The sequence below is a fragment of the Pongo abelii genome, chromosome 3, assembly GCF_028885655.2.
Source record: "Pongo abelii isolate AG06213 chromosome 3, NHGRI_mPonAbe1-v2.0_pri, whole genome shotgun sequence".
Classification (NCBI taxonomy): domain Eukaryota; kingdom Metazoa; phylum Chordata; class Mammalia; order Primates; family Hominidae; genus Pongo; species Pongo abelii.
The window spans coordinates 97614671-97640196 of NC_071988.2; the positions used below are offsets into that span (position 1 = coordinate 97614671).

The 25526-nt window shown below is 39.0% G+C and overlaps 1 protein-coding gene and 1 long non-coding RNA gene across 4 annotated transcripts in view; one reads left to right on the forward strand and one right to left on the reverse strand.

Moving 5' to 3' along the window:
* Positions 1-1226: 1226 nt before the first annotated feature.
* Positions 1227-10912, reverse strand: LOC129059010 (uncharacterized). Its single transcript, XR_008524569.1, has 3 exons — positions 10690-10912; positions 10198-10268; positions 1227-1692 (listed from the first exon to the last, which is right to left on the reverse strand). It is a non-coding gene; the product is annotated as an uncharacterized LOC129059010 (long non-coding RNA).
* Positions 10913-11111: 199 nt separating this feature from the next.
* The window catches only part of SHROOM3 (shroom family member 3), a 349831-nt gene continuing 335416 nt past the window's right edge, over positions 11112-25526 (forward strand). Inside the window, exon 1 of one of the 3 annotated variants that reach the window (XM_054554094.2) lies at positions 11112-11740. In XM_054554094.2, the coding sequence (XP_054410069.1) occupies positions 11573-11740 (168 nt within the window). In that variant the 5' untranslated portion in view covers positions 11112-11572. The remainder of the gene's footprint in view (positions 11741-25526) is intronic. The other 2 variants (XM_054554095.2, XM_054554096.2) reach the window with 2 other exon arrangements.

Sequence of the window (25526 nt, forward strand, 5' to 3'; positions counted from 1 at the left end):
AAGTGACATTCAAAAGAGACTTGTAGGGCTGGGGGAAGGGATCTGTGTGGTTATTGTGGGACAGAGCTTTTCAGGTGTTTGGTTGGTGTGTTTGAAAAAACCCAGAGGCTAGTGAGGACTGAGCAGAGTGGATGAACAAGCAGAGGTTGGGGCGTTGTGGTCATTTAGGGCCCAAGTCACCAAGAGCTCTTTAGTAAGAGTCCATGCATAGGTCCAAGGTTGTTGTGTCTCCCTTCACTGGTTCCTACTCTGCATTAGACCCTGTGCTGGGCGCTGGGGAGATACAAAGAAGCTCCAGTTTCTGCCCTCAAGGAACCAGTGTCCCTCCTAATGTCAATCCAAATGGTGGCTGGGGTTTGTGAGGATGCAGTTAAGACTCAGGAACATGGAACCCAGGCCTGATCTGAGCTTTGGCACTAGCTTGGGCAAGCCATTTGAACTTTCAAAGCGTTAGTATTTTCATCTGCAAAATGTGAGATGTGGAAATATCAGAAGGAGCTTTTCTAACTGAAGAAAAAAAAAAACAAGAAAAAGCCCTATGATTCTATAAAATCAAAGCATAGAACTTTATCTTAATACAAAAACTTTTGTTAAAATTGTGTCAGAAAAATACTTCAGACATAATATACATAATGCATATTATATACAGGGTCACTTAAAATTTAATTCACAATTTGCTAAATTCAAAAAAAGTCTTGGTTCACCCAACACAACGAGCTTTGTAAACAGGTGGTACTTAGGAAAAAAACACATATTTTAATTTAGCATATGGTATAGATTATATGAAATTACTTTAACCATTGTATTTCCTTTATGATTTAGACCTTGAAACTTTTCTTTGGCCAAAGATCTTCAAAACTAAATACAGTGTTAAAGCAGAGTTACAGAGAAGCCTGGATTAGGGGGATAGATATTTTCCTTTCCTGACTATGGTTTAAAACTTTCTGGTGTACATTTTATTGAGCAACTACTTTTCCCCAGTGCCCAGTACAGAGCTGGACATCTAGAAGTCATCAATATATATTGTGGTGGAGGGGATAAGTGGCAAGACATCTCTAATATATAGTATTAGTATGCAGGTACATAGAGCATAAAATATTAAAAGACCATGTAGTTAATGTTCTGACATTCTTCTCTCCACCAGCGACACAAGGAGAGAAATATATCTAATTAGAAAGCTTGAGTTCAATAAACAAATATTTATTGAGCACCAACTGTGTATCAGGAACATCAGTGAACAAAACGGACCCAAACCCTGCCCTCATGGAACTTACGTCTCAGTGGTGGGAGACAGATCATAAATAATCACCGTGACAGAATTAATGTACTAGAAGTTGGTAAATGCCATGGGGACAAAGGAAGCAGGGAAGGAAAAGAGGAAGTGTGGGATGGATTGTGACTGAGTCCAAACTTGTTCTTCTTGCCACATCACTTCAATAAGTCAAGACAAGGAGGTGGAGGAAGGAAAGCGACTTTATTTTGGGGAGCCAGGAAACCAAGAAGATGCAGACCAATGTCCTAAAGAACCATCTTAGAATTATGCGAGCTTTGCCTTGTCTTTTATGTTTAAGTGTCAGGGAACTGCAGACATCTGGGCACCAACAAGGGTCCAGGGGAAGTCTGTGAAACTTCTTTGTCCTTGGGTAACGTTCTCTCATGTAACGATAGCCAAACCTCCTTGTTCCTGTAAATCTTTAACAAAACATAGTTGTTTATATACTTCTTCTTTAATCCTAGGGTTAGTTTCCAAGACTACATGATTGCAGTTTTTGCATTGTATCTTAGTGTTCTAAAATTATCCTAACTCATGTGCAGGAATGGGTATCCCCTTAAATAAAAAATGGAGTTAGTTATGTTAGTTCTTTTACTGTTTCACTGTTGCAGTATGGAAATAGAGCAGAGAAGAGCCCCTCCAGGTGTGAGCAGAACCTTGAAGGAGACAGGGAGCAGCCATGTGGCTCTCAGAGGAACAGCATTTCCAGGACGAATTGTGATTGTATTTCTGGGAACATATCTTGGCAGGGTAAGTAATTTCTAATTTGGGACTACTTTTGAATTAGTTTTAAAAGAAGACTTTTCATATGCCATCTTAATTTAAAGAGTAGACATGTTTCTATTCTTTGGAGCTGATTGAGGTTTTAAAAATCAACTTTTTTGAGTTATACTTCATTTCGAATACAATTTTTTTTTTTTTTTTTTTTTTTTGAGACTGAGTCTTGCTCTGTCGCCCAGGCTGGAGTGCAGTGGCACGATCTTGGCTCACTGCAAGCTCTGCCTCCTGGGTTCACGCCATTCTCCTGCCTCAGTTTCCCGAGTAGCTGGGACTATAGGCGCCTGCCACCATGCCCGGCTAATTTTTTCTTTCTTTTTTTTTTTTTTTTTTTTACTTTTATTAGAGACGGGGTTTCACCGTATTAGCCAGGATGGTCTCAATCTCCTGACCTCGTGATCTGCTCGCCTCGGCCTCCCAAAGTGCTGGAATTACAAGCATGAGCCACTGCGCCCGGCCAATTCATTCATTTTAAGTGTACTTTTTGTGTGTGGAAGTCATAAAAATCAAAGTTTTTTTCTTGTCAATATGATGACAAAATATTTAATAGAATGCTAAAGATCAACAATCTTGGCCAGGCCTAGTGGCTCACACCTGTAATCCCAACACTTTGGGAGGCTGAAGCGGGAGGATTGCTTGAGGCCAGGAGTTTGAGATCAGCTCAGGCAACATAGAGAGACTCTGTCTCTATTTTCTTTTAAAAATAAAAATTTAAAAGAAGAATAACAGGCTGGGTGCAGTGGCTCACGCCTGTAATCCCAGCACTTTGGGAGGCTGAGGCAGGTGGATCACTTGAGGTCAGGAGTTCGAGACCATCCTGGCCAACATGGTGAAACCCCATCTCTACCAAAAATACAAAAAATAAGCTGGGCGTGGTGGCGTGTGCCTGTAATCCCAGCTACTCAGGCAGGAGAATCGCTTGAACCTAGTAGGTGGAGGTTGCAGTGAGCCAAAATTGCGCCACTGCACTCCAGCTTGGGTGCCGAGAGTGAGACTCTGTCTCAAAATAAATAAATAATAACAATCTTTAATAAAATCATTTATATTTTTATCACAATGGTATAGTTTACAATCCTAGACAAAACCACCAAATGCCTTTTTAGATATGGGCTTAGAAAATGGAAGTAGTGTAAGATAAACCATTTATTTTCTATGAAGGGAAAATATTCAAATTGGCAGCACATAAATTTTGATTCACAGATTGTTTTGGAATGCTTAAATAAAGATAACATTATTAGAGGTATAAACATGATGGAAACCTTCAAAAGCAAACAAAATACATGTTTTATAACAAGAAAATCAATGAGTAAACAACCAAAAAATAAACAGATGAATAAAGCAAGAAAACATATGTAAGTTCTTTTCTTTGTGTTGTATTAGTGTGTAATTATTTTTACTGTCCTGTCTATAATTCACTGGGCTTTTTGAATCTGTAGTTTGTTTCTTTCAAAGGTCTGAAAAACCCTCAATTTTATGTATATATAACTTGAGAGAGAGAGAGAGACAGAGGTGGGGGTATTTATTACAGAGAGGGGGGAGAGAGAAAAATACACAGAGAGAGACAGAAACAGAGAGATGGGGAAGGGGGATTTATTATAGGAATTGGCTCACACAATTTTGGAGGCTAAATTCCATGACATGCCCTCTACAAGCTGATGACCCAGGAAAGCTGGTGTTGTAATTTAGTCTAAATTTAAAGGCCTGAGAACTAGGGGAGACACTGTCCCGGGGCAGGAGAAGATGATATCCCAGCCTGAGAGAGAATTTAAGTGTGCTTTTAAGTGATGAGTTTTGAGAAATGTGTATACCCAGTAACGAAACACTTCGGTCAAGATTTCTGTCTCCCCAGAAAGTTCCTTGTGTTCCTTGGCAGTCATTCTCTCCCGCAACACTGATATGGGTTTTTAAAAATACAAGTCTTTTTTTTTTTTTTAGTTGACAAACTCTTTTACAGACTGATGAAAAAAGGGGATAGAAGTAGCAGATGGAAGTCAGATAGCTAATAAAGGGAGATTGCCTGTTCTCCTCTAGGCCTTGTTTCTGCCTTTGCGATCATTGTCATTAGAATCTTTGAAGCCAACTAATCCTTTATCATAACCATCTTTTGTTTAAGATCTCAGTACCATTGTTTTTGCTGAGATATAGTCTTTCTTTCTTTTTTTTAGACAGAGTTTCACTCTTGTCACCCAGGCTGGAGTGCAATGGCACCATCTTGGCTCACTGCAACCTCCGCCTCCCAGGTTCAAGTGATTCTCCTGCCTCAGCCTCCCGAAGTAGCTGGGCTTACAGGCGCCCACCACCATATTCTTATTAAGATCTTTTACTTCTATTTGGGAAGAAATAGTGTAAGTTTATGGATATATTTCTACCAGTTTTTAAATAATAACCTACTACAGTGACTTCTATAACAGTTGTGACTTCTGTTAGGGATCTAATATCAAGTATGTGCCATCAGATATTATTATTATTTGGATCTTTATGCATCTGGCAGTTTTCTGACTTTTCACAACCATGCTTACCATGATTAAGTGATGAATAATGATCTAATTAATCATAGTGTCATGCTTTACATTTCTTTACCTTTTATAAGCACTTTTTAAACTTACTGTGGTAAAATATACATAGGATAAAATTTATCTTTTCAACTATTTTTAATTGTATAATTCCATGGCATTCACATAGGCATGTTGTTATGTAACCATTACCACCATCCATCTCTAGAATTTTTCATTTTTCCAGACTGAAACTCTGTACCCTCGTCTCTCATCCCCTGAAAGCACCATGCTACTTTCGCTTTCTGTCAGTTTGACTACTCTAGGTATCTCATATAAATGGAATCATACAATATTTGTCCTTTTGTGTCTGGCTTATTTAACGTAGTATCTTCAGGGTTCATCTATGTTGTAGCATATATCAGAATTTCCTTCATTTTTTTAAATAGAAAAGGATTTAGATCACAGATTTCATTCATTTTTAAGTCTGGAAAGTATTTCATTGCATGTATATTCTACATTTGGGCTATCTATTCATTTGTCCATGAAGTTCTTCAGTTGTTTAAAAACTAATTTTATTAAGCTATAATTTCCATTCAATAAACTGTATACATTTAAAGCGTACCATGTGATGAGTTTTGGCATACATATATGAACCTGTGAAACTACTGCTTCAAGCAAGACACGGAGCATTTAGATCATTCCCAAATAATTTGAGTTGATTGTGTTTTGATAGTTCTGCCACCAACTTATGATATTTGGTGAAGCAAATGCTGTAAATTGCATATTCAGCATCCATCCCCCCTTCCTCCTTTCTCAAGAACCCCAGTATTGAACACAACATTCTACAGAGCCCTGTGCTTCAGGGGAAGTTCTAGTTAGGTAGATCCTGATTAGTTTAAATCTAATCTTTGTGCTTTCATTCGTCTTCCAGGTGACTGTTTTCAGAGGAAGCATTTAATCTACTTCATGGCATTGAGAAATGAGGGAAGATCAGCTGGGAAAGTTGTCCTTAATCTTTCTTTTCTTTTCTTTTTTTTTTTCTTTGAGACAGAGTCTCACTCTGTCACCCAGACTTGAGTGCAGTGGCGCAATCTCCCTCACTGCAACCTCTGCCTCCCAGGTTCAAGCAATTCTTCTGCTTCAGCCTCTCGAGTAGCTGGGACTTCAGGCATGCACCACCCCGTCTGGCTAATATTTTTTGTATTTTTAGTAGAGACAGGTTTTCACCACGTTGGCCAGGCTGGTCTCAAACTCCTGACTCGACCACTTCAGCCTCCCAAAGTGCTGAGATTACAAGCATGAGCCACCGTGCCCAGCTTTTTTTTTGTTTTGTTTTGTTTCGTTTTGTTTTAAATCAGCTGACATCATGCTTTGATCCTCAATCTTAAGGAGACACATGAAGACATGATTCTTTTTGCCTGTGAAAGGCTGCCTAGAGAGATTGCACAAACTTTAAAATAAGACTGATTTTTGTCTATTTAGGATTGTTCTGAGGACTTCTAAGAAAGACTAAATAAACTTCCAAACTTATAATTTAACAATTTATTAGGCCAGGCGCGGTGGCTCACGCCTGTAATCCTAGCACTTTGGGAGGCCGAGGTGGGTGGATTGCCTGAGCTGAGGAGTTCGAGACCAGCCTGGGCTGGTCTCAACCAAAAAGCTTGAGAATTGCCAGACTGGGTGAAACCCCGTCTCTACTAAAATACAAAAAAAAAAGTAGTCAGGTGTGGCAGTGTGTGCCTGTAATCTCAGCTACTCCGGAGGCTGTGACAGGAGAATCACTTGAACCTGGGAGGCAGAGGTTGCAGTGAGCCAAGATCGCCATTGCACTCCAGCCTGGGTGACAAAGTGAGACTCTGTCTCAGAAAGAAAAAAAAAAAAAAAAAAAAGCTATTTATTGTTTACAGTTAATTTACTTTACCGATTAGTGAGCCAGAATAGCCAGTAGATGTCGCTCTGATTTCATTTTCAGAGAACCTAGTGACTTCACTCTCTTAAATATTCCATCTAGAAGCATTTTTAAAAATCCAATAAGTTGACAATCATATTAAAAGTTTTAGCAAAAAATAAAGAGAAAAACATTAGGGCATACTAAGAAAAATTAAAATCAAGAAATGGGAATTTTCAAAAGATCAACTTAATTTTTCCTTCAGTGCTGTTAACAAATACAATGATCTGTGATTGCTAAAAAGTCAAAACACTGATTAGGAAGATGACATTTAACAGACTGGTGTAGGGATGCTAAACAAGTGGTAGAGTCAATACGACTGATGTATTTTTCTGTTCTGGGGCCATATTCACAATAACAGCAATATGAGCTCAATAACTCACAGTGGGAATTTTTCGTATAGAGACAGAAAATAAAGTTGTAAGCTACGTTGGATCTATTTGTCAGGAAGGGAAGAATCTGATCAAGAAAGTAGGAGCAATTCTAAGTTAGAGGCAGAAGGAAGGAGAGAAGTAATAGACAGAAAAACACAATGTGAAGCTTCATTTTTGGTACTGTGCTAAGCTTCTCTAAACTTTCTCCCAAACCACGAAAAACCACGAAGGGGTTTCCTTGTCTATTACTCTGAACTCTTTCAGTTGCAAGAAGCAGAAACTCAACCCCAGCTGGTTTAAGGAAAAAATAAACAGGTACCTATGGGGTCATAAAACTGGTAATTGTAGGAGTGGGGTGGCTTTAGGCCTGGCTGTGTGTGCTTATGGTGGCCTAAAGCCACCCCACTCCTACAATTACCAGTTTTATGACCCCATAGGAACTTGGGAAGTTAAGGGTCCTCAGGGTCAAAACTGCTTTCATAATAATACTAAGACATTGTTTACCTTTTCCACTTGCTCTCTCAAAAATGTATACTGGAATCTTCCAGTGGCTATATGCCATGTGATAGTGAACAAATTGAATATAGAAGCAGATGGTAGAATCCAACCATCTTCTACTAACCTGGCCATTAAAGAGAGTTGCAAATATGTGAAACAATGCCACTCTTCTTGGTAATAATTTTTGTTTGAGACAATGTAATTATTTTTCATAAAAATGTTAATGTTACTTTAACATACAAAGATTTATCATTATTTTTAAATGAATTAATATATAAGTATTTTAAAATGTTCTTTTCTATTTTCTAATATAGTAAATATTGATCGATACAAAACACATAAAATGTCTCTGGAGTCTTCAATGATTTTTAAGCATGTAAGCGTTCCTGAAACCAAAAAGCTTGAGAATTGCCAGCTTCAGTAAGGTACAATTGGGCACAAGGCTCAATGGTATCACCAGAACTGTCTCCCCCATCATAGACTGCTTTTCTCAGAGCTGGTTTCCTTCTCAGGCGTGTGATATCAAAGATGACTTCCAGCTGGGGCGTGGCAGCTCACACTTGTAATCTCAGCACATTGGGAGGCTGAGGTGGAAGGATCACTTGAGCCCAGGAGTTTGAGACCAGCCTGGGCAACAGAGTGAGACCCTGTCTGTACAAAACAATTTTTTAAATTGGCCAGGCATGGTGACATGCACTGTAGTCTCAGCTACTTGCGAGGCTGAGGTGGGAGCACTGCTTGAGCCTGGGAGATTGAGGCTACAGTAGGCCACCATCACACCCTGCATTCCAGCCTGGGTGACAAAACAAGACTCTGTCTCAATTTAAAAAAAAAAAAAAAGACTTCCAGCAACTCGAAAATTTTATCTACCAACCTAGCAAACCATAGAAGAAAATACCATTTTTTGACAGCACTAGTAAAATTTCTAGTTATAACATTGGTCACACTTAAGTCTCATGCCCATCCACATATCAATCATTTGAGCCAGGGGTTGGTTGATTCCTGGGTCATTACGTCCACCCTGGAGCCGGGGACAGGTGCAGCCCACCAGCACCACAGGATCGAGAAAGAAGTGGTTCCCTAGAAAGATGAGGAATGGGGCATAAAAGAAGTCTTCTATCAGAAAGCCTGAGTCCTATGCTGTTCTCAGTTAGAATCCTAACCTTTCTTTCCACTGTCAGAATCTTGAGACAATAGAGTTGCCTTTCTCTTCTTGGGGAGAAGAGTCTGATCGCATTCTGTAATTAAGAGTTTGCATCCAAATCACATATTCTAACAGAAGTTCTTCTTATGAATTAGCAGTGCTATACCAAAAGAAAGTTGTCTTTTCACCGTAAACTATGCAGAACACCTAACTTAAGCTAGGATTTCATTCCCAAATGTCTGAAGATTTAAATTTCATGCCTGCCTGTGTTGCTTGCAGGATTACTCTGGTCAGATCATTTAACCTTCTGGTGGCCTCTGTGTCCTTACCTCTAAAATCAAGGGCGTGGGAGGATTGTCTCTTGCAGCTTTAACATTCTTTGAATCTGATCAACAGAAGATGGAGGAAAAAAGTTCTTCCAAACCTGGTCTATCAGCTGCTATACTGAAGGTCCGTAAAATGAAGTTTTACATTTTTTTTTTTTTCAGATTACATATCAATTTCGGTTCTATGTTTGTTTCTTCAATATTTTTGGTGATAATCTAAAATGGAGATTTCATCAGTCTACAAGCACTGGGTTCATATTATCTTTTCCTTATTTCCTTTGCCTTTAGCTTCATTACTTTGTTTTTCTGTTTATTATTTTTTAAATTGACAACTAAAAATTATATATACTTATGGTGTACCACATGATGTTTTGATATAAGTATACATTGTAAATTGGCTAAATCAAGGAATTAACCTGTCTATTACCTCACATACTAATTTTTTTTTGTGGTGAGAGCACTTAAAATCTAATCTTAGCAATTTCCAAATATACAATACATTGTTATAACTATGGTCATCATGCTGTACAATAGATCTCTTGAGCTTATGCCTCCTAACTGAAATTTTGTATAGCTGTGTTACTTTTAATATTAAATGTGGATTCTGTAAAATCCCAGTTTTTACAAAATGTATTAGGAGTAACATAATAAGAGCTTCATAAATTAATTTTTTCAGAAAGAAAGCTGTTTATTTACCTAGGACTTTTATTTAAAATACATATGTTCTTTGAAATGAAAGAAAAGCTAATGTTTCTCCATTTATTCTAACTTACAAATTAAGCTGTAAAAGAAAACTGCAGTAGAAATTGCATAAATTACACTTAAGAATCAGCCGATTTTTAGCACACACTTTCATTTGGTACACCTTAGGTTTCCTTATGTTTCCATTCACGTACTACCATTACATGAGGTTTTCCTTTTTTTTTTTTTGTCTTTGAGCCCTTCAAGTGAAGTTACCATTGAAAATCAAACAATACCTGTCCAGTGTTGTAAATTAAATATCATGTAGTTTGATATCATATACCTGCCTTTCTGTATCAGCTTTTCATTAATTATAAGTACAAACACCAAAATAATTGTTATCACGCCCCACAGTAGTTTTTAACTTCAGTTTTCAACTTAGTTCTCATTATCCCATACTTTTAAACAGAAAAAAGTTTTAGTACATATATTACCTGGAAGTAATTCTAATCTGTTCCAATAACTAAATAGCTGAGGCTTCTGGGTTAGATATGGTTATCTTCTACTGTTCAAATTTTTAATACAAAATATGAATGTTAAATTTGTATATAACATTATTACAAAATGACACTGGTAACATGAAATCAGAACAACATTCTTTCCCGAGTACCTAGTACTTACCCACAAGGCATTGTAGATTTCTTTTCATTTAAAGAGTGGATAACAATCTTGGAGCAGATAACAATGAAAACCTAAAAAAAAAAAAACCCGCCTCCTGTTTTTATTGAGTCAAACAAGCAGAACTTTGATTGGAGAGTCCCATTTCATATATTACACTTGGTAGTATTTTCTTCTAATGAAAAAAAAAAAGCCCTTGTGCCACCACCTTGACATGTACTTAAATGTTTACCCAAATCACTTGGGCATTGCTTCTCAAACTTGGCTGCACAGCAGCATTGCCTGGAGGGTTTTTAAAAACACAAATGCCTATGTCTCACTCCCTGAAATTCTCCTTTAATTGGTACGAGGCGGGGCTATTCTAGGAACTATTTTCTATCCCTTGGCAATTAGCCATCTGTATAGTATTTTTAACTTTCTACGTATTGTTAACTGTAAGACTGTTTGGATTGTCAGGTCTTCGTGGTAAGCTGAATTCTGCATGGCAGTGCTTACTGTGCAGAAAGGTTGCAATGCCTCACTTTGCCTTAATCCGTGTTCCTCTAACTTCCTTACTCTTTCTCTCAAGAGGAGGCAAGTGGCTGTGGCGGCAGCAGCAGTGGCTGATCATCACTGAAAATACCAAAGAAAAGAACTGAGCTGCCTCCTTCATATTTTTTCCATTGAGGATTAATTTAGCGTGCTTTTTCATTTTCTCTACATCCTGCAAAAGCTTTTTTTCTCTCCTAAGAAACAAACTATGAACTTATTGTTGAAAAAAAGAAGTAAAAAGTTTTAGCACAGCTTCTCTGTCTCTTCGGGACACGTTAGAAAATTCTGAAGTGAGCCGAAGCATAGTAAGTGCTTTCTTTCTTTTTAAGCTACTTCTGGGGAGGGAGGAGGCTATTGTAATGGTAAATTTCTCTCCGAGAGGAAGAAAGGGTTGATAATCAATCAAAAATGAGGTATTCCTTTGAGTATTTGTAATTTTCTTACTATATTGTAAGATGCTTTTAATTTTCTCTGTTAAATAGGCAGAAATGGTTTTAGTGTATGTATGTGTGAAATAAAAGCTCAAAAAAGCAATCTTCAGAGCGCCACTGAAGGAAGTTTTTACGAACGGAGTAGAGATGTATACCACTTGGGGGCTTCAGTGAGAACCCAGAATTCCTGGAGGAGGATTTACATTCAGAAATGTTGAAGTGAAAATTCCTTCTGGTTCAGCATCTTGGAGTTCAGCTTGGAAGAACATTTTACGTATGGAAGAATTTGCTTCTCCAAACCTCTCTTTTGGCCATTGTGTGTCCTGAAGGATGGGACAACTTGTGCTGTAGAAGCACTGCTTGCCTGAATTTGCTTCAGGCATTTTAAATTTAACTTGAGGGATCATGTGTTTGGCATGATGAGGACCACTGAAAACTTCCACAAGCCTAGTGCCACGTTAAACTCTAACACGGCCCCCAAGGGAAGGTACATTTATCTGGAGGCATTCCTGGAGGGAGGAGCTCCCTGGGGTTTTACTCTAAAAGGTGGCCTGGAGCACGGAGAACCATTAATCATCTCTAAGGTATGTTTCTTTTTCCAATATTGCCTTTATTCAAATTGTTTTTTTCAACTTGTCAGATTTGTCAAAAATGCAAAATAATGAGAACTGCCTTAATATAACTTAATTTGCTGTTTCATGCCTTTCTGATTATCTGGAAATATTTTGGATAGCCTGGTATTTGAAAGAAAAATGTGTCTAGCTCATTTATTCTATGAAATTCGAAGAAAAATGTGCCTATTTGATGGATAATCTTCTCTTTTTGTGAATGAAATCACATACAATCAGTTACCACATGAGCTTTTCAGTTATAAATCAGATTAAAGATTAATAACATGGTTAAGATGGTGGCATGGTATATATTTGTGCATTCAAAAATATCTGCTTTTTCTCTCTTTAACTGAAAATAGCATCTAAAAATATTTTAAATTTGCTTATAATTCTGGATAACAGATTGCATAAATACCATGTGTTGCTTTTTTTCCCCACACTCAGAAAGGAGAATTAAATCAGCTTTCAGTATAACTCAAGATCAAAACATTTCTGCCTCTCCTATTTATCTGTATATTTGAATCCCTTTTTAAACCTTAGTCGTCCTGCAGCATACCTCAATTCTTCATTTATCTTTTGGTGTGGGTAGTCATACCAATGAAATATTTATGTGCTGGGGTTGATATTTCTATTTTTCTCTTAAACTACAGATTAACATTACTTGTTATAATATTGCTTTTAAATTTTTAGAATATTTAATAATCTGATACAATAGATTATAATGGCTTTTCACACATGTGCATTCATCAAGAAACATTTGTAATTAAGGGAGAAAAAATTTTTAGTTTGAGGGTGGGAAGAAGGTAATATGGATTGCATTTGAGCTCTGTTATCGGTTCAGGTTATTTTTCATATCCCCAGAAATAATTCCAAAAGGTTATTTTTCAAATTACTGAGTAATTCTTACTGTGGATGGGCCAGGGAGAACCGGGTTTCACAGAGGTAAGCCACGAGTGCACGGGACACCATTGTAAGTTGTATGACTTTTCCTTAACTTTCTTAAGTAAACCAAAAGGATGTGCGTATGTGTGTGTCAGTTAGGAAGGCTTCCCCCTGTGAAACAAATTCAAAACCGGGTTTATAGTGGCTCTCAGTAAATTGGGGTTTGTTTTTCTCATATTACAAGAAGTTTGGGGTAGATTTTCCAGGCAAGGAGAGCAGCAGCTCAATAATGTGATCAAGGTCCCCACTTATCTCTCCACTCTGCCATTCTTATGATGTTGGCTTTGTCTTCATGGTTGCATGATGAATCCCACAACTCCAGCATTGCATCTTCATTCCAGACAGGTTTTTGGCTTTTTGTTTCTCATTAGACCTTTCCTTACATCTCATTAACCAGAACTGTACCCTATGCCTATCTTTAGGCCAATCACTGGCAAAAAATGCCAGTGATTAATACAGACTGATTAGGATTTCTTTCACAGGTTCTGCAATAAGGACCTGCTCTTCCTGAAGTCAAGGAATCATTGCCCACTGTTTGAATGATTTGAGGTTCTTTTTGCAGGAGGAAAGAGGGCATGGTTGCTGCATAACAACAGAGAATTCTGCAATGAACATAAATATTGTCTCGGCATTTAAAAAGTCTAGTTGTATACAATTTGCCTGGCCCTTAATGATAAAATATTCTGTATCTATACACTACAGTATCTGACAGTTTGCTGTCAGAAAGGTCTAATCCTGCCACTAATGAGCCAGCTTCTCTAAGCCTCCATTTTACCTGCAGAATGGGGCTATCCTACTATCTACTTTAATGGGTTGTGTTTAAATGCAACCATGCATTTAGCTTAGTGTCTAGTACACAGAAGGAGCTCCAAAAAAATCTTAGCAAAGATTATGATTATTGCTTTTCATTATTCTAGCAGACATGTGTAGTAGGAGACAGGTCTGGCTGCTGTAAAAAGATCCAAAATAACAATAATATGGGAATTTATATCTCTGACATAACAATCTGAGCATAAACCAAACCAAAAGATGGCTCTATGATGCCAGGGACCCAAGTTCCTTCTATTTTCTTACTTCCATCCTGGAGTGATATCGCATCTTCATGGTCCAAGTGACTTGCCACCACATCTGCTTTCCAGTCAGTAAGAAGCAGGGAAGAGGGAAAAGAGAAGGCAATCTCCTTTCTTTCAAGGATCCAATCTGGTCCAATATGCTCTGTCCAATATGGTAGCCCACAGTCACATGTGACTATTTCTATCTCAATTAAAGGTAACTAAAATGAGGTAAAAAATTTTAAATTCTGTTTAAATGTTTCTCATTTGCGCTTGTTGCATTCCAAGAGTCACATTGTTCCGAAGCTCTTGAACATCTTCCCCCATGTTGTCTGTCTGGCAAACTCATTAAAGCTCCATTTCTTCTTCTCTCTGAGGTTTTCCTGATGTCACCCAAGTTGAGTTCCGTGGTCTCCCTTCTACACTTCTATGTTATGCATGTGTCACATTGAATCATAAAATTTTATTTCGTTGATTGCCTTCTCAGAAGTCTGTGAGCCTTTTTAGGGCAGGGACTATTTTTTTTTTTTTTTCATCTCTATTGCATCTAAATCAGAGCCTAGGTACACAAATATTTGTTGGGTAAATGAAAGGGCATGGCTGTGTCTTACTCATTTTGCATTTTCAGGATCTAGCACAGTGCCTGGCACAGAGTAGGCACTCAATAACTTTTACTGAATTAATAAGCAAAAGACAAAACAGAACTGATAAGAATGCCAGGCAGACCTCCACGTGGGGCATGTATCAGTTTCCTATTGCTGCTGTAACAAATTACTACAAACTTATGGCTTAAAAACAACACAACTTACAGTTCTGTAGGTGACACACTCACACAGGTCTCACTGAGCTAAAGTCAATGTGGAAGCAGGGCTGTGTTCCTTGCTGGAGGCTCTAGGGGAAAATGTGTTTTCTTGCCCTGTCTAGCTTCTAGAGGCTGCCCACATTCCCTGGCTCATGGTCCCCTTCCTCCATCTTCAAAGTCTGCAACAGCAGGTTGAGTCCTTCTCACCCTGCAGCTGACCTCTGACTCTACCTCTCTCTTTCACTTTTAAGGCCTCTTGTGAGTACCTTGGACCTACCAGGATAATCCTGGATAATCTCTCTATTTTAAAATCAGCTGGTTAATAGCCTTAATTGTATTTGCAACCTTAATTCACCTTTGCTAAATAACCTGACATATTCACAGGTTTCAGGGATTAGAATGCAGACATCTTAGGGGAGACAGGGCATTATTTTGCCTACCACCAGGCATTTGAGCATTGGTAGAAGTCTATGTCATTAAGGTGTACCAGGGATGAGACTAAAGTGAAATGTGGTGGCTGATCATGCGTATACTAGATCTTCTCTCTAAGACAATGAAAGAAAATGCACATTAGCTCATACACTGCTAACCAGATGTCTACTATTCTCCCAAGTTAGGGTGACCCTCCATTGTAGGGGATGGGAAGGGATAGTACACATTGAGTCACACATATGAAAGGCACATACACATTATACAAGGCAGCTATAAACTGCCAGGTTATGGATGACAATATAATAAATGAAGTATCATTTTTCTTTAGATATAAATGAGGCAGGAGAATGAATGGCCGTAAAGGATCTACAAAGGGTAACAATAGAATAAATCATTTTTGAATTGCTTTCTTTGGGATTTAATATCCTTGAAAAGGAAAGGTGGGGTTGTGGAAAGCGCCTCTGTAATCTGTGAACTTCAAAAAGAAAGGGTAACTTTTAAAAAATTGTCATTGTAAGTGGATGCTCAGGTAATTCAATAGTCCAGGAAGTTGGTGGCATGATTTTATTATGACTCACTTACTCTGTATTGTGGCTCAGAAAAGCAGTTCCACCTGCAGAAGAGATGCACCTGCTCCCAGGGCTCATAAGCCAAGTAACAACAATAAACAACAACAGCAGCAACTGCCAGTACTTACTTAGTGTTTATGATGTTCCAGGCTCTATTCCAAGTGATCCACATGTGTTCACCCATTTAATTTCCACAACTTCATGGAGAGGGTAACACTCTTATCCCAATGTTATATGTGGGACATGGACCCAGAATTAATTTGAGTAACTTGCTGAAGCTCTCATAGCTACTAAGTGAAGCAGTCAGGATTTGAACTCATGAATTCTGGTTCCAGAGTCCATGCGCTTCACACCCTATGCCATTCAGTCTCCATTGCCTACTGAACATTTGGCTTTCTCTAGATTCTAGAGCTATTATCTGAGTGAAATATGGGATTGATATTTCATTATATAAGTTTTTAAATCTATTCGGGGAAATTAAAAAAAATACATAGTCCAATAAGGTTCCATAAAATAGGTCTGACTACTGCTCAGTCAACTGCTTTAAGTAGTTCAAGACCCATAAAATAAGGGGACACCTGCTGTTCTTGGCAAATATGTTCATGGTGTCTCCACCTGTAGAGGCATTTCTTTGTGCTTTTCAAACATGGACTTCAGAATTTAAAGGTAGGCCACTGCCCTGGTCTCTTTTGTCTCTTACATCATCAACACTCAGCAATGTGCTGCTCAAAGCACTCCTCCATCAGTGCTTATATTTCTGATTTCTACTCCCCTGGAAGGTATCTGTGCTCTAGCTGGACTATCTCTGTGCCATCTCATTATAAATCTTGCTGGTTCCATCTTCCACACTGTCACCTCTCCTTCTCCAAAACTGCTTCCTCCACCTGTAATATCACCACCCTTTTTCTATCAATCCAAATTTTAGCCTTCTTGTCCCCCAAGACTTGACTCACTGACTCTATTTCATCAACAGCTTTTCATTCTTTATCTGTGGCGGCGAGGGGGAGGTGCTTAAGGCTCATTTTACCAGTTCTTCAGCCACAGTCCTGAGTTCAATTTGAAATGGATTTTTAGGCAGTTCCCCAAGACCTGGATCTGGTTGAGGACCCAAAGTCATCTTTTTCATCTCCTTCCAACTACCACATTCGATCAGCTTGTTATTCTGACCTTTTAAAATAGCCAATCCTTTCTGACTTTTTCCCTTTCTTGCTTTTTCCTTTAACATCCTTTGCCCTTCCTACTAGGGTAGCCTCATCTCTCTGCTGCTCTTCAGCTAGTTTGTTTCTTCCCTTATAGTTCAATCTATCTTTGTCCTGCCTTTGCATTCATTCTTCTTTCCTCTTATCTCCCCAGTGGCTTTATTTTTTATTTTAATTATTATTTTTTGTTTTTGAGATAGAGTTTCACTCTTGTTGCCCAGGCTGGAGTGCAATGGCACGATCTCGGCTCACTGCAACCTCTGCCTCCTGGGTTCAAGTGATTCTCCTGCCTCAGCCTCCCAAGTAGCTGGGATTACAGGCATGCGCCACCACACCGTTAATTTTGTATTTTTAGTAGAGATGGGGTTTCTCTATGTTGACGAGGCTGGTCTCAAGCTCCCAACCTTGAGTGATCTGCCTACCTCGGCCTCCCAAAATTCCGAGATTACAGGCGTGAGCCACCCCACTCGGCTTCCCAGTGGCTTTTTATTATACAGGTATATAAAGGTCCTATAAAGGTAGTTGTTTGCATTTGGTGTCCTGCCAATAAATTGTACTCGTTAAGGCCAGATGGGTTTTACTCATGCTGTATATATTTCTTCTCTTAGCAAAATCTTTCTCATTTACACATAGCAAATGCTCAATAAATGTTAAATGACTTATAGGATTGTACAGCTATAGGAAAATTAGCAATCATGTAATAACTTTCTTCGTACACAGAGAGAAAACTGAGATGCAAAAAAAGTTGCCAAGATGGTTTCAGTCTTAGCAAGTTGAGAGTATGTGTGTATCTGTGTGTATGTAAAGCCTCAGCTAGTAAGGAAGTAATTGCTTTCTCTGTGCCCTTTATAGTTTTGTTTTTTTTTTGAGACGGAGTCTCGCTCTGTCACCCAGGCTGGAGTGCAGTGGTGCGATCTCGGGTCACTGTAAGCTCCGCCTCCCGGGTTCACGCTGTTCTCCTGCCTCAGCCTCCTGAGTCACTGGGACTATAGGCGTCCACCACCATGCCCGGCTAATTTTTTGTATTTTTAGTAGAGACAGGGTTTCACCGTGTTAGCCAGGATGGTCTCGATCTCCTGACCTTGTGATCCGCCCGCCTCGGCCTCCCAAAGTGCTGGGATTTCAGGCATGAGCCACCGTGCCCGGCCCCACCCTTTATACTTTTCTATGGATCCTAGCTCACCTGTTAGACTGTTACCTTCCAGAAGCTAAAGACCCTTCATTGATTCCTTTTCTCTCTCTCTCTCCCCTTCCCTTCTTTCCTTCCTCCTTTTCTTTTTATTATTCATGGTGCTTAAACTATACATAACAATTATGAAAATGAAAATGTGGATGAATAAAGAGGAAGATAAGTATTAGAGAGGATATTTTAAAAAATCTTTGTTAGAAGCTACCTAGGCCAGTGTGCACACAGGTTACTAGAAAAACCTGTTTAAAAACTAAGGCAAGCAGGTTAAGTTGGGCTCAGTCTGACCATGTCTTTCATATGCACATATGTAATGTTTGGTAAATGTCTGTTGAATTGAATTAGATTGAGAAAAAAGGGAAACTCATGTTTTTCTTTAACTTTTAAACCTTTAAAAATTAACTATTATTTTAGTTAAAGTCTTACGCATTTTTTAGACACAAATTAATTTTGATATTTCCTATCAATGTTGTTGGAAATAACTTTTATTCAAGTAGCATGCTGACATGCTATACCAAATGGGTCTTAGCATCAGTAAGAACTCTGCTTTCTTTCACAGCTAATAGATTCCCAAGGCTTTGCCTTCTATGCAGGGGACACAATTTAATTTAAGAAATATTCATCTCATTTTAGTGAGCCCACAGTGTGATTGGAGAGGCATAATGAGAGACTTTCTATCAATTTTTGAAAAAACAAAACCTCAAAGGACATGCTGGATCTTAACTAATCCATAGACAGACTCTTCCACATCTCTCCCTTTGATGTAGTTCCAAACAGTGAACATCTTATCCAAAAGGCCGCAGTGCAGAGTCCTTGTTCTCCGACTTGGTTCATCCCAGGAGTCCATCCATCTCTTGTGCCCTGACATCCTAGGCACTTCTCAGTGAAACAAAATGAGGCGAAGATTCTCTACTAAATCTAAGCACTGTTTCTCCCCCTCTTCTAATGACTTTCTCCACAAAGGCTACATTGGTATGCTGTGGATCATGATTTGTAGAATGGAAGTGATTCTTTTCTGCCTTCAGAGGAAGCTTTCCTGACTGGGCAGACCGATGTACAGAACACTCTGTCCTGGGCATCTGAACCTGAATTTGCACTTATGTCAACTACACTTTTTCATTTCTCAATATCTATTTGTTTTCTTCTCCATTTTCAGCTGTATTTTTTTCTTGGAGATTTATGAGATTATTTATTTATTTATTTATTTTTGAGACAAGACTTCATTCTGTCACCCAGGCTGGAGTGCAGTGGCATGATCACAGCTCATTGCAGCCTTCACCTCCCTGGGCTCAGGTGATCTTCTCACCTCAGCCTCCGAAGTAGCTGGGATTAAAGGTGCACACCACCACACCTGACTAATTTTTGTAGAGGTGGGGTTTTGCTATGTTTCCCAGGCTGGTCTCAAACTCCTGAGCTCAAGTGATCTGCCCACCTCAACCTCCCTAAGTGCTGAGATTGCAGGAGTGATCCACCGTGCCTGGCCAAAACCTCTATTTTTGAATGCTCTTTGGTGCATGTATATTAATTTATATTTGTAATTTCTATGTTATATATATGTTATATATATGTATATATGAATGTGTATACATACATATACATATATATATATATATATTTTTCATTTTAAGTGAGGTTTTCCAGCATAGAAAAAAGCTTACATCCCAGACAATATAGAGCTCTGAGTGGAAATAAACAAGTTTTATTTCTACCCTAGCTTTTGCTGGCTATGTGACCATGGCAAGTAATAGCCTTCTTGAACCTCAGTTTCCAGTTTCCTCATCTTTCTTTCTTTTTTTTTTTTTTGAGACAGAGTCTTGCTCTGTTGCCCAGGCTAGAGTACAGCGGCACGATGATCTTGACTCACTGCAACCTCCACCTCCCGGGTTCAAGCAATTCTCCTGCCTCAGCCTCCCGAGTAGCTGGGACTACAGGCATGGGCCACCATGCCTGGCTAATTTTTGTATTTTTAGTAGAGATGGGGTTTCACCATATCGGTCAGGCTGGTCTTGAACTCCTGACTTCGTGATCCGCCCGCCTCAGCCTCCCAAAGTACTGGGATTACAGGCATGAGCCACCGCGCCCGGCCAGTTTTCTCATCTTTCAAAGGCACCAGGCATGGTGGCTCACACCTGTAATCCTAGCACTTTGGGAGGATGAGTCAGGTGGGTCATTTGAGTCCAGGAGTTCAAGACCAGCTTGGGCAACATGGCAAAACCCTGTCTCTACAAAAAATACAAAAATTTGCCAGGCATGGTGGTGCATGCCTGTGGTCCCAGCTACTCAGGAGGCTGAGGTGGGAGGATCGCTTGAGCCCAGGAGGTGGAGGTTACAGTGAGCCAAGATTGTGCTACTGCACTATAGCCAGGTGACAGAGCCAGACACTGTCTCAAAAAAAAAAAAAAAAAAAGGGAACATTCTTACCTAATGAAGTTGTTATAAGTATACAACATAGTATAAGCTATGCAATAGTGCTTTGTAGGTATCCAGCATAGGTAGGCAGCTCATATGCCAAAGATGATACTTGGCTGATTTTCTGTATCATGGCCAGCAGTTGCTACCTCACACTGAAACACTGAACAGATTATTCCCTGCCATCATAGAGCTTATATTCCAACAGAAGGGGACTGGCAATAAGTATGTTTGTATATGCTAATTTCAGGGTGTGGTAAGTATTATTAAGAAAAAAAAAAACCCAATACGATATGTTCCAGAGTGATAGTGTCTGTGAGGTAGAGGTATGCCACATGGTGATTAGAGAAGGGTTTTCTGAGGAGACGACATTTGAGCCAAGACCTAATAAGAAATAAGCCAGACATGCAAAGAGGTTTATAAGTTGGGCTGAGGTAGGAGAGTCTTAGAAAGTTCTAGAAACAAAAAGAAAGTCAGTGTTATTGGAGTACAGTAAGCGAGAGAGTAGTATGAGCAATGGAAGGGTAAGCCGAGGTGAGATCACATGAGGCCTTGCAGGCTGAGGAAAGGACCTTGGACTGGATCTAAATGCAGGGTATGAGGGTAGATCGCACCAAGAGACTTTCTCTATTCGTGGTGAAATGGACAGACCCATGGCAGGTACTTAAACCCTGGGGGGTTTTTAATACTGGCTCTTAAAGCCACCTTCTTCCTCCCTCTCATGTACATTTCTAAGGCACTTCCTGGGTCTACAACAGGACACGGCTTTCCAAAAGACAACTGTTAACCAAAAGACAACTGTCAACATCATTGTAACTTAGGGAATGATGCACAAAGAAACAGTAAATACTCTGCTGTTGGGAGAGTTTTCCCCCTCCACCCCATAACTCTTGATCTCTTGGGTTATTTTTCACTCTCAATTGACAAGACTTCCTGGGTTGCTTTTATCACTGTACTGTAAGTAACTTGACTGAGGTCCTGCTCTGTAACAGGCATGCTAGCTCACGTAAGCATTACAAAACTCTGGGAAGTCCTACTATTATTTCCATTTTATAGATGGAGAGACTGGACTCTTGCTGAAGGTCATAAAACTACTAAGGTACACATCTAAGACCTTTTTAACTTTCATCCTGAAAAATTTCTTTCAAAGTAAAAACTGCATTGTCACTTTGTGATTCCAAAGAACCCTTCCATCTATGTTACCCCATATCTTGATAAACTGGTTAAAAAAAAAAAACAAAAAAGTGGAATGCATGAACTGTGTGCAACAGTCAGGCAACTTGGTGGCGTCCTTAAGGTGCCCCGCTCGGTGAAATAGGGGGCACATCTACTTCTATTAACACTGGGAGTTCAACTGGGCTCTCCGCATCTTCCCAGGTGCTGCTTCCTGCTGCTTTTTACTTCTGCCAGACTCTGACCACTCTGATTGTTTGGGTGAGGTATATCCCATCATATGGATAGGCCATGACAAAACCTCAACCCCCAAAGCCTGGTACTCAAGCAGAAACACTAGACAAACATTAGATGGTTTAAAGCTAACAGGGACTGAAACCAGTTAAAAGAGGGAATCAGACATGAGTTGCAAACTGATAGAACAATGATCTGCTGGGGCACATTAGGTTCATGCCTCCCGACATGCTGATGAGCCCCAGTTATTAGGTGGGCACCACAACTGATGGTCTTTGATGAAGGAGTGCTTGTTACACCAAACTTTATCTCATTTTGTTTGTCCCTTTCTAGCCCTTGCTTAGTTCACAATGTAGTACATCTGCTGTGCTTATCTAGTTTCATCTACTGCTGAGTTGGCTGTGTCCATGCTCAATCTGTCTGCTCTGGTTTCATGATGGTCACTAGCATTCACTTTCCCTGCAAGGTCTACTTTCTGGCTTTCCTAATAGTACACTCTCTTGGCACGATCCTGGGAACTCCATGTACAGTTGTTACCCTCAAAGCCATTGCTACCTGCTAGGGTCTTGGCTCAATTGGCCTCATCTCTCACTCATTCTTGGTTCCTAGAAACCTGGTACAGACAGCTGCTAGCATTCTAAAGATCTCAAAATTTAAAAATCATTGTGACATGAATTTGAGTCAAAACCCAGGCAATTTAAGTGGAAATAAACATTCTTCAGGTTAGTCAAAGTGCTTAGCACTTTGTATATTAAAGTGTATCCTGAGCCACACATTTGCTAGAAGGTAAGAAGAAAAATTGGACTCTAGAATCAGTTGCCTTTCTCTTTTCCTTTGAAAAGTTAAAATTTTTAATGAAAGAAGTTGTATGGGTACAATGTAAGCTTTTATTATCTTGCATGTGTCCTCTGAGAGGTTCACATTTTTGAGGCCTTGTCTCATGGAAACTGGGAAATGAGCTTCTGGAATTCAGACCCAGGATCTGGCTGCATTCCAGAAATAAATATACATGTTGGGCGTTGAGATAGATAATTAAAAGAATAGGAGAGTGTACAAACTTTTGAGAATGAGAAGGCAGAAAATAGACTCTTTTTTCTCATGCCTTGCTTTTGCTTTTGTTTATTTTTTATATTTTTACTTTTGAGTATCAGCTAGTGAGTAGCAGGGCAAAAACAAGGTAGCCATTGATCTAAGTGTAAGACAGCAGGAGGAAGGTTAAGAGAATGAGTGTTATTCTTTAGGACTACATTCATAGTTGCATGGTGGTGCTCTTGGCTTAAAGTCTACAATTAAATCAGTTGTTGGCACTCCCTTGAAAGTGTTACTATCACAGTTTCCCCTACATATGTAAGTCAATAAATTTGACCTTTAAGAAGGACAGTTGGTGTAGACCCCCCCCAGTGGGCCAACACATATTGCAAATTTCTGAACTCAGGCACTACAAAGTACTACTGCCACCTTGCTTCTTTAAGAGAGAAGGCAAAATAAACAGAGGAGGATTCCGTGGTATAAAAAAGAAAAAAATATATTATTTATATTTAAATAAATAAAATTATTTATAGAGCATTACTTACATGTACTCAGTCTCTGCTGTGGGTCAGGTACTACGTTAGATTCTTTTATTTATTATTTTGTGGAATGAGATTTGTTTTTATATATATGAGGAAAGAGGTTTTTCATAAAAGATGGAGCCAAGATTTAAAGCTAACTCATTTCATTCATTAGTTATCATATTTAGTCAACATATCATTTATTGAGTGCCTAAAATCTGACAGCACTGGGAAACAACAGAAGATGAGGTCACTGCACCCTAAATGAGCATGTTCTCCTTTTTTCTTCTTATACCACTGCAACTGACCCATCCACATTTCCTCACCTTCATTTCTGTGCACATAGGCTGGACTTCCAGCTGTCAGCATCTGCAATTCTTTGCTTGAAGCCCTTTGCCACAGTAATGACACCAAGAGCAACCCTCCATGACCAACTGGAGTTGGTACGTCAGCAACTTAGTTCTTTCATCTCTCAGATGGGATGACTCTAAGGCGTATGTTTTCCACTAGCACCTAGAATTTCTTCAGAATCCAACTCCAGTTGCCCACAGTTGTAGCTGACTTGATCAAACATCTATGTCAGCTGCCTTCCCTTTTCTACCTCAGCTTTCTTCACCCCCAGGTAAACTACTTGCATTTGAAGTCTTGTCTCAGGGTCTGTTTCTGAGGAAATCCAAACTAAGATGACCACCATTTAGAGAATGCTTACTAAGGGACAGCCAGACCCTAAAGACTAATGTAGATCTATCTGTTTTCAAAATCTGTGATCTTTGGACCATTGCACTGTACTATGGAATTCAAGTGGAAGGAATCCCATAGAATCTTACACCTAATCTTTTCTTGGGTGCTAAGAAAAGTGGAAATCCATCCCCAGACAGAATATTTTGTAGTTCTCTTTCGGCCTTCACCCTCTCATGGGATGGGTGTGTCTTCTCTTTTCTCCACAGAATTGACTGTAAAGTCTCATTCTGCTTTTATCATCACTTCATTTCTCCGAATGAATCAAGCATCTCTGAATGAAATCAAGATTTTCTCCCTCCTCTCTGAGAGTAGGATCCACTCTCTTGTTCTATAGGTTCTCTTTTGTTCTATAGGTTAATGGTTAAGGAAAATGTGACCCTCTTGAACAGAATAGACAGAGAAAATTATTCATGTGGGGATCTCTGAGGAGAGAAATTCTTTTCTAGAATTTTATTTATATTGCTTCTTTTCTTACTCAACTTATACTACAACATAGACTAAAAAGAAAAGTGGATACATAACTGTTTTTTTTAAGTCCAGAATATTTGACAATATAATGTGGTAGTTGTGTGAAGTTTTGCACCTAAGCAGGCAATAGAATATGATATAGTTTCCGACCTACCCTGCCCTTGAAATAACAGAATAACTTTTTAACACTAACATGCGTTTCCTTGAATAACTTGTACCACTGCCAAATTCCACACAAGAAGCTTCTTTTCTTCAGGGGCTGCTTGCCCACAATGTGAATATTCTTTGACTCACTATGTTGTCCATTTCCAATTTCCTTGTTTTTTGCTTGAGTTCACTGAAGACTGACAAACAGTAGCTTCATGTGACAGCCATTAGTCTGCTTTAAACCTCAGCTTGATCTTGAATGGATAGAATAATGAATAGATTTTGTGTCATATAATTCATGTTGTCAGCTATATGAAATTGGCAGTTAAAGAGAAACTAAATATGCTTCCAGTCCTCTCTTTTCTAAATTCATATTTGAATATAATAATGTGAAAGGCATTGTTCCTTCTTTTAGTTAAAGTATTTTTGTAGCAGTCTGAACTGTGAATAATAGAGAAACATATGCTCTATTAAAAAATAGAAGGTGAGGAAGATAAGTGTGTGACTCTGTATTGAGAATTAACAAGTGGTTTTAAAAATTGAGCTTGTATGTGTGTGTGAGCACAGGGAGGGGTATTTCATCATAATGAGGGAGGCCTTGGCAACTTAGTGTTCGTTTTAACTCCATTGATTGCCGAACACATTCATGCCTGCTCTAGCTCCAGGGAGGCTGTGTAACAGGAAATAAGAGATTCAAAAAGCAGCACAGAAGAAAATCATCTCCTCTCCTTCCATCTCCCAAGCAGAGAAAAATATGCTTTCTTTTTGGTCAAAATTGCTTGGTTTGTTCTATTTATGCTGTCATTTCAGAGAGATTAAAAGTACACTTTTTCATACATTGCAAGTGGGAATGTA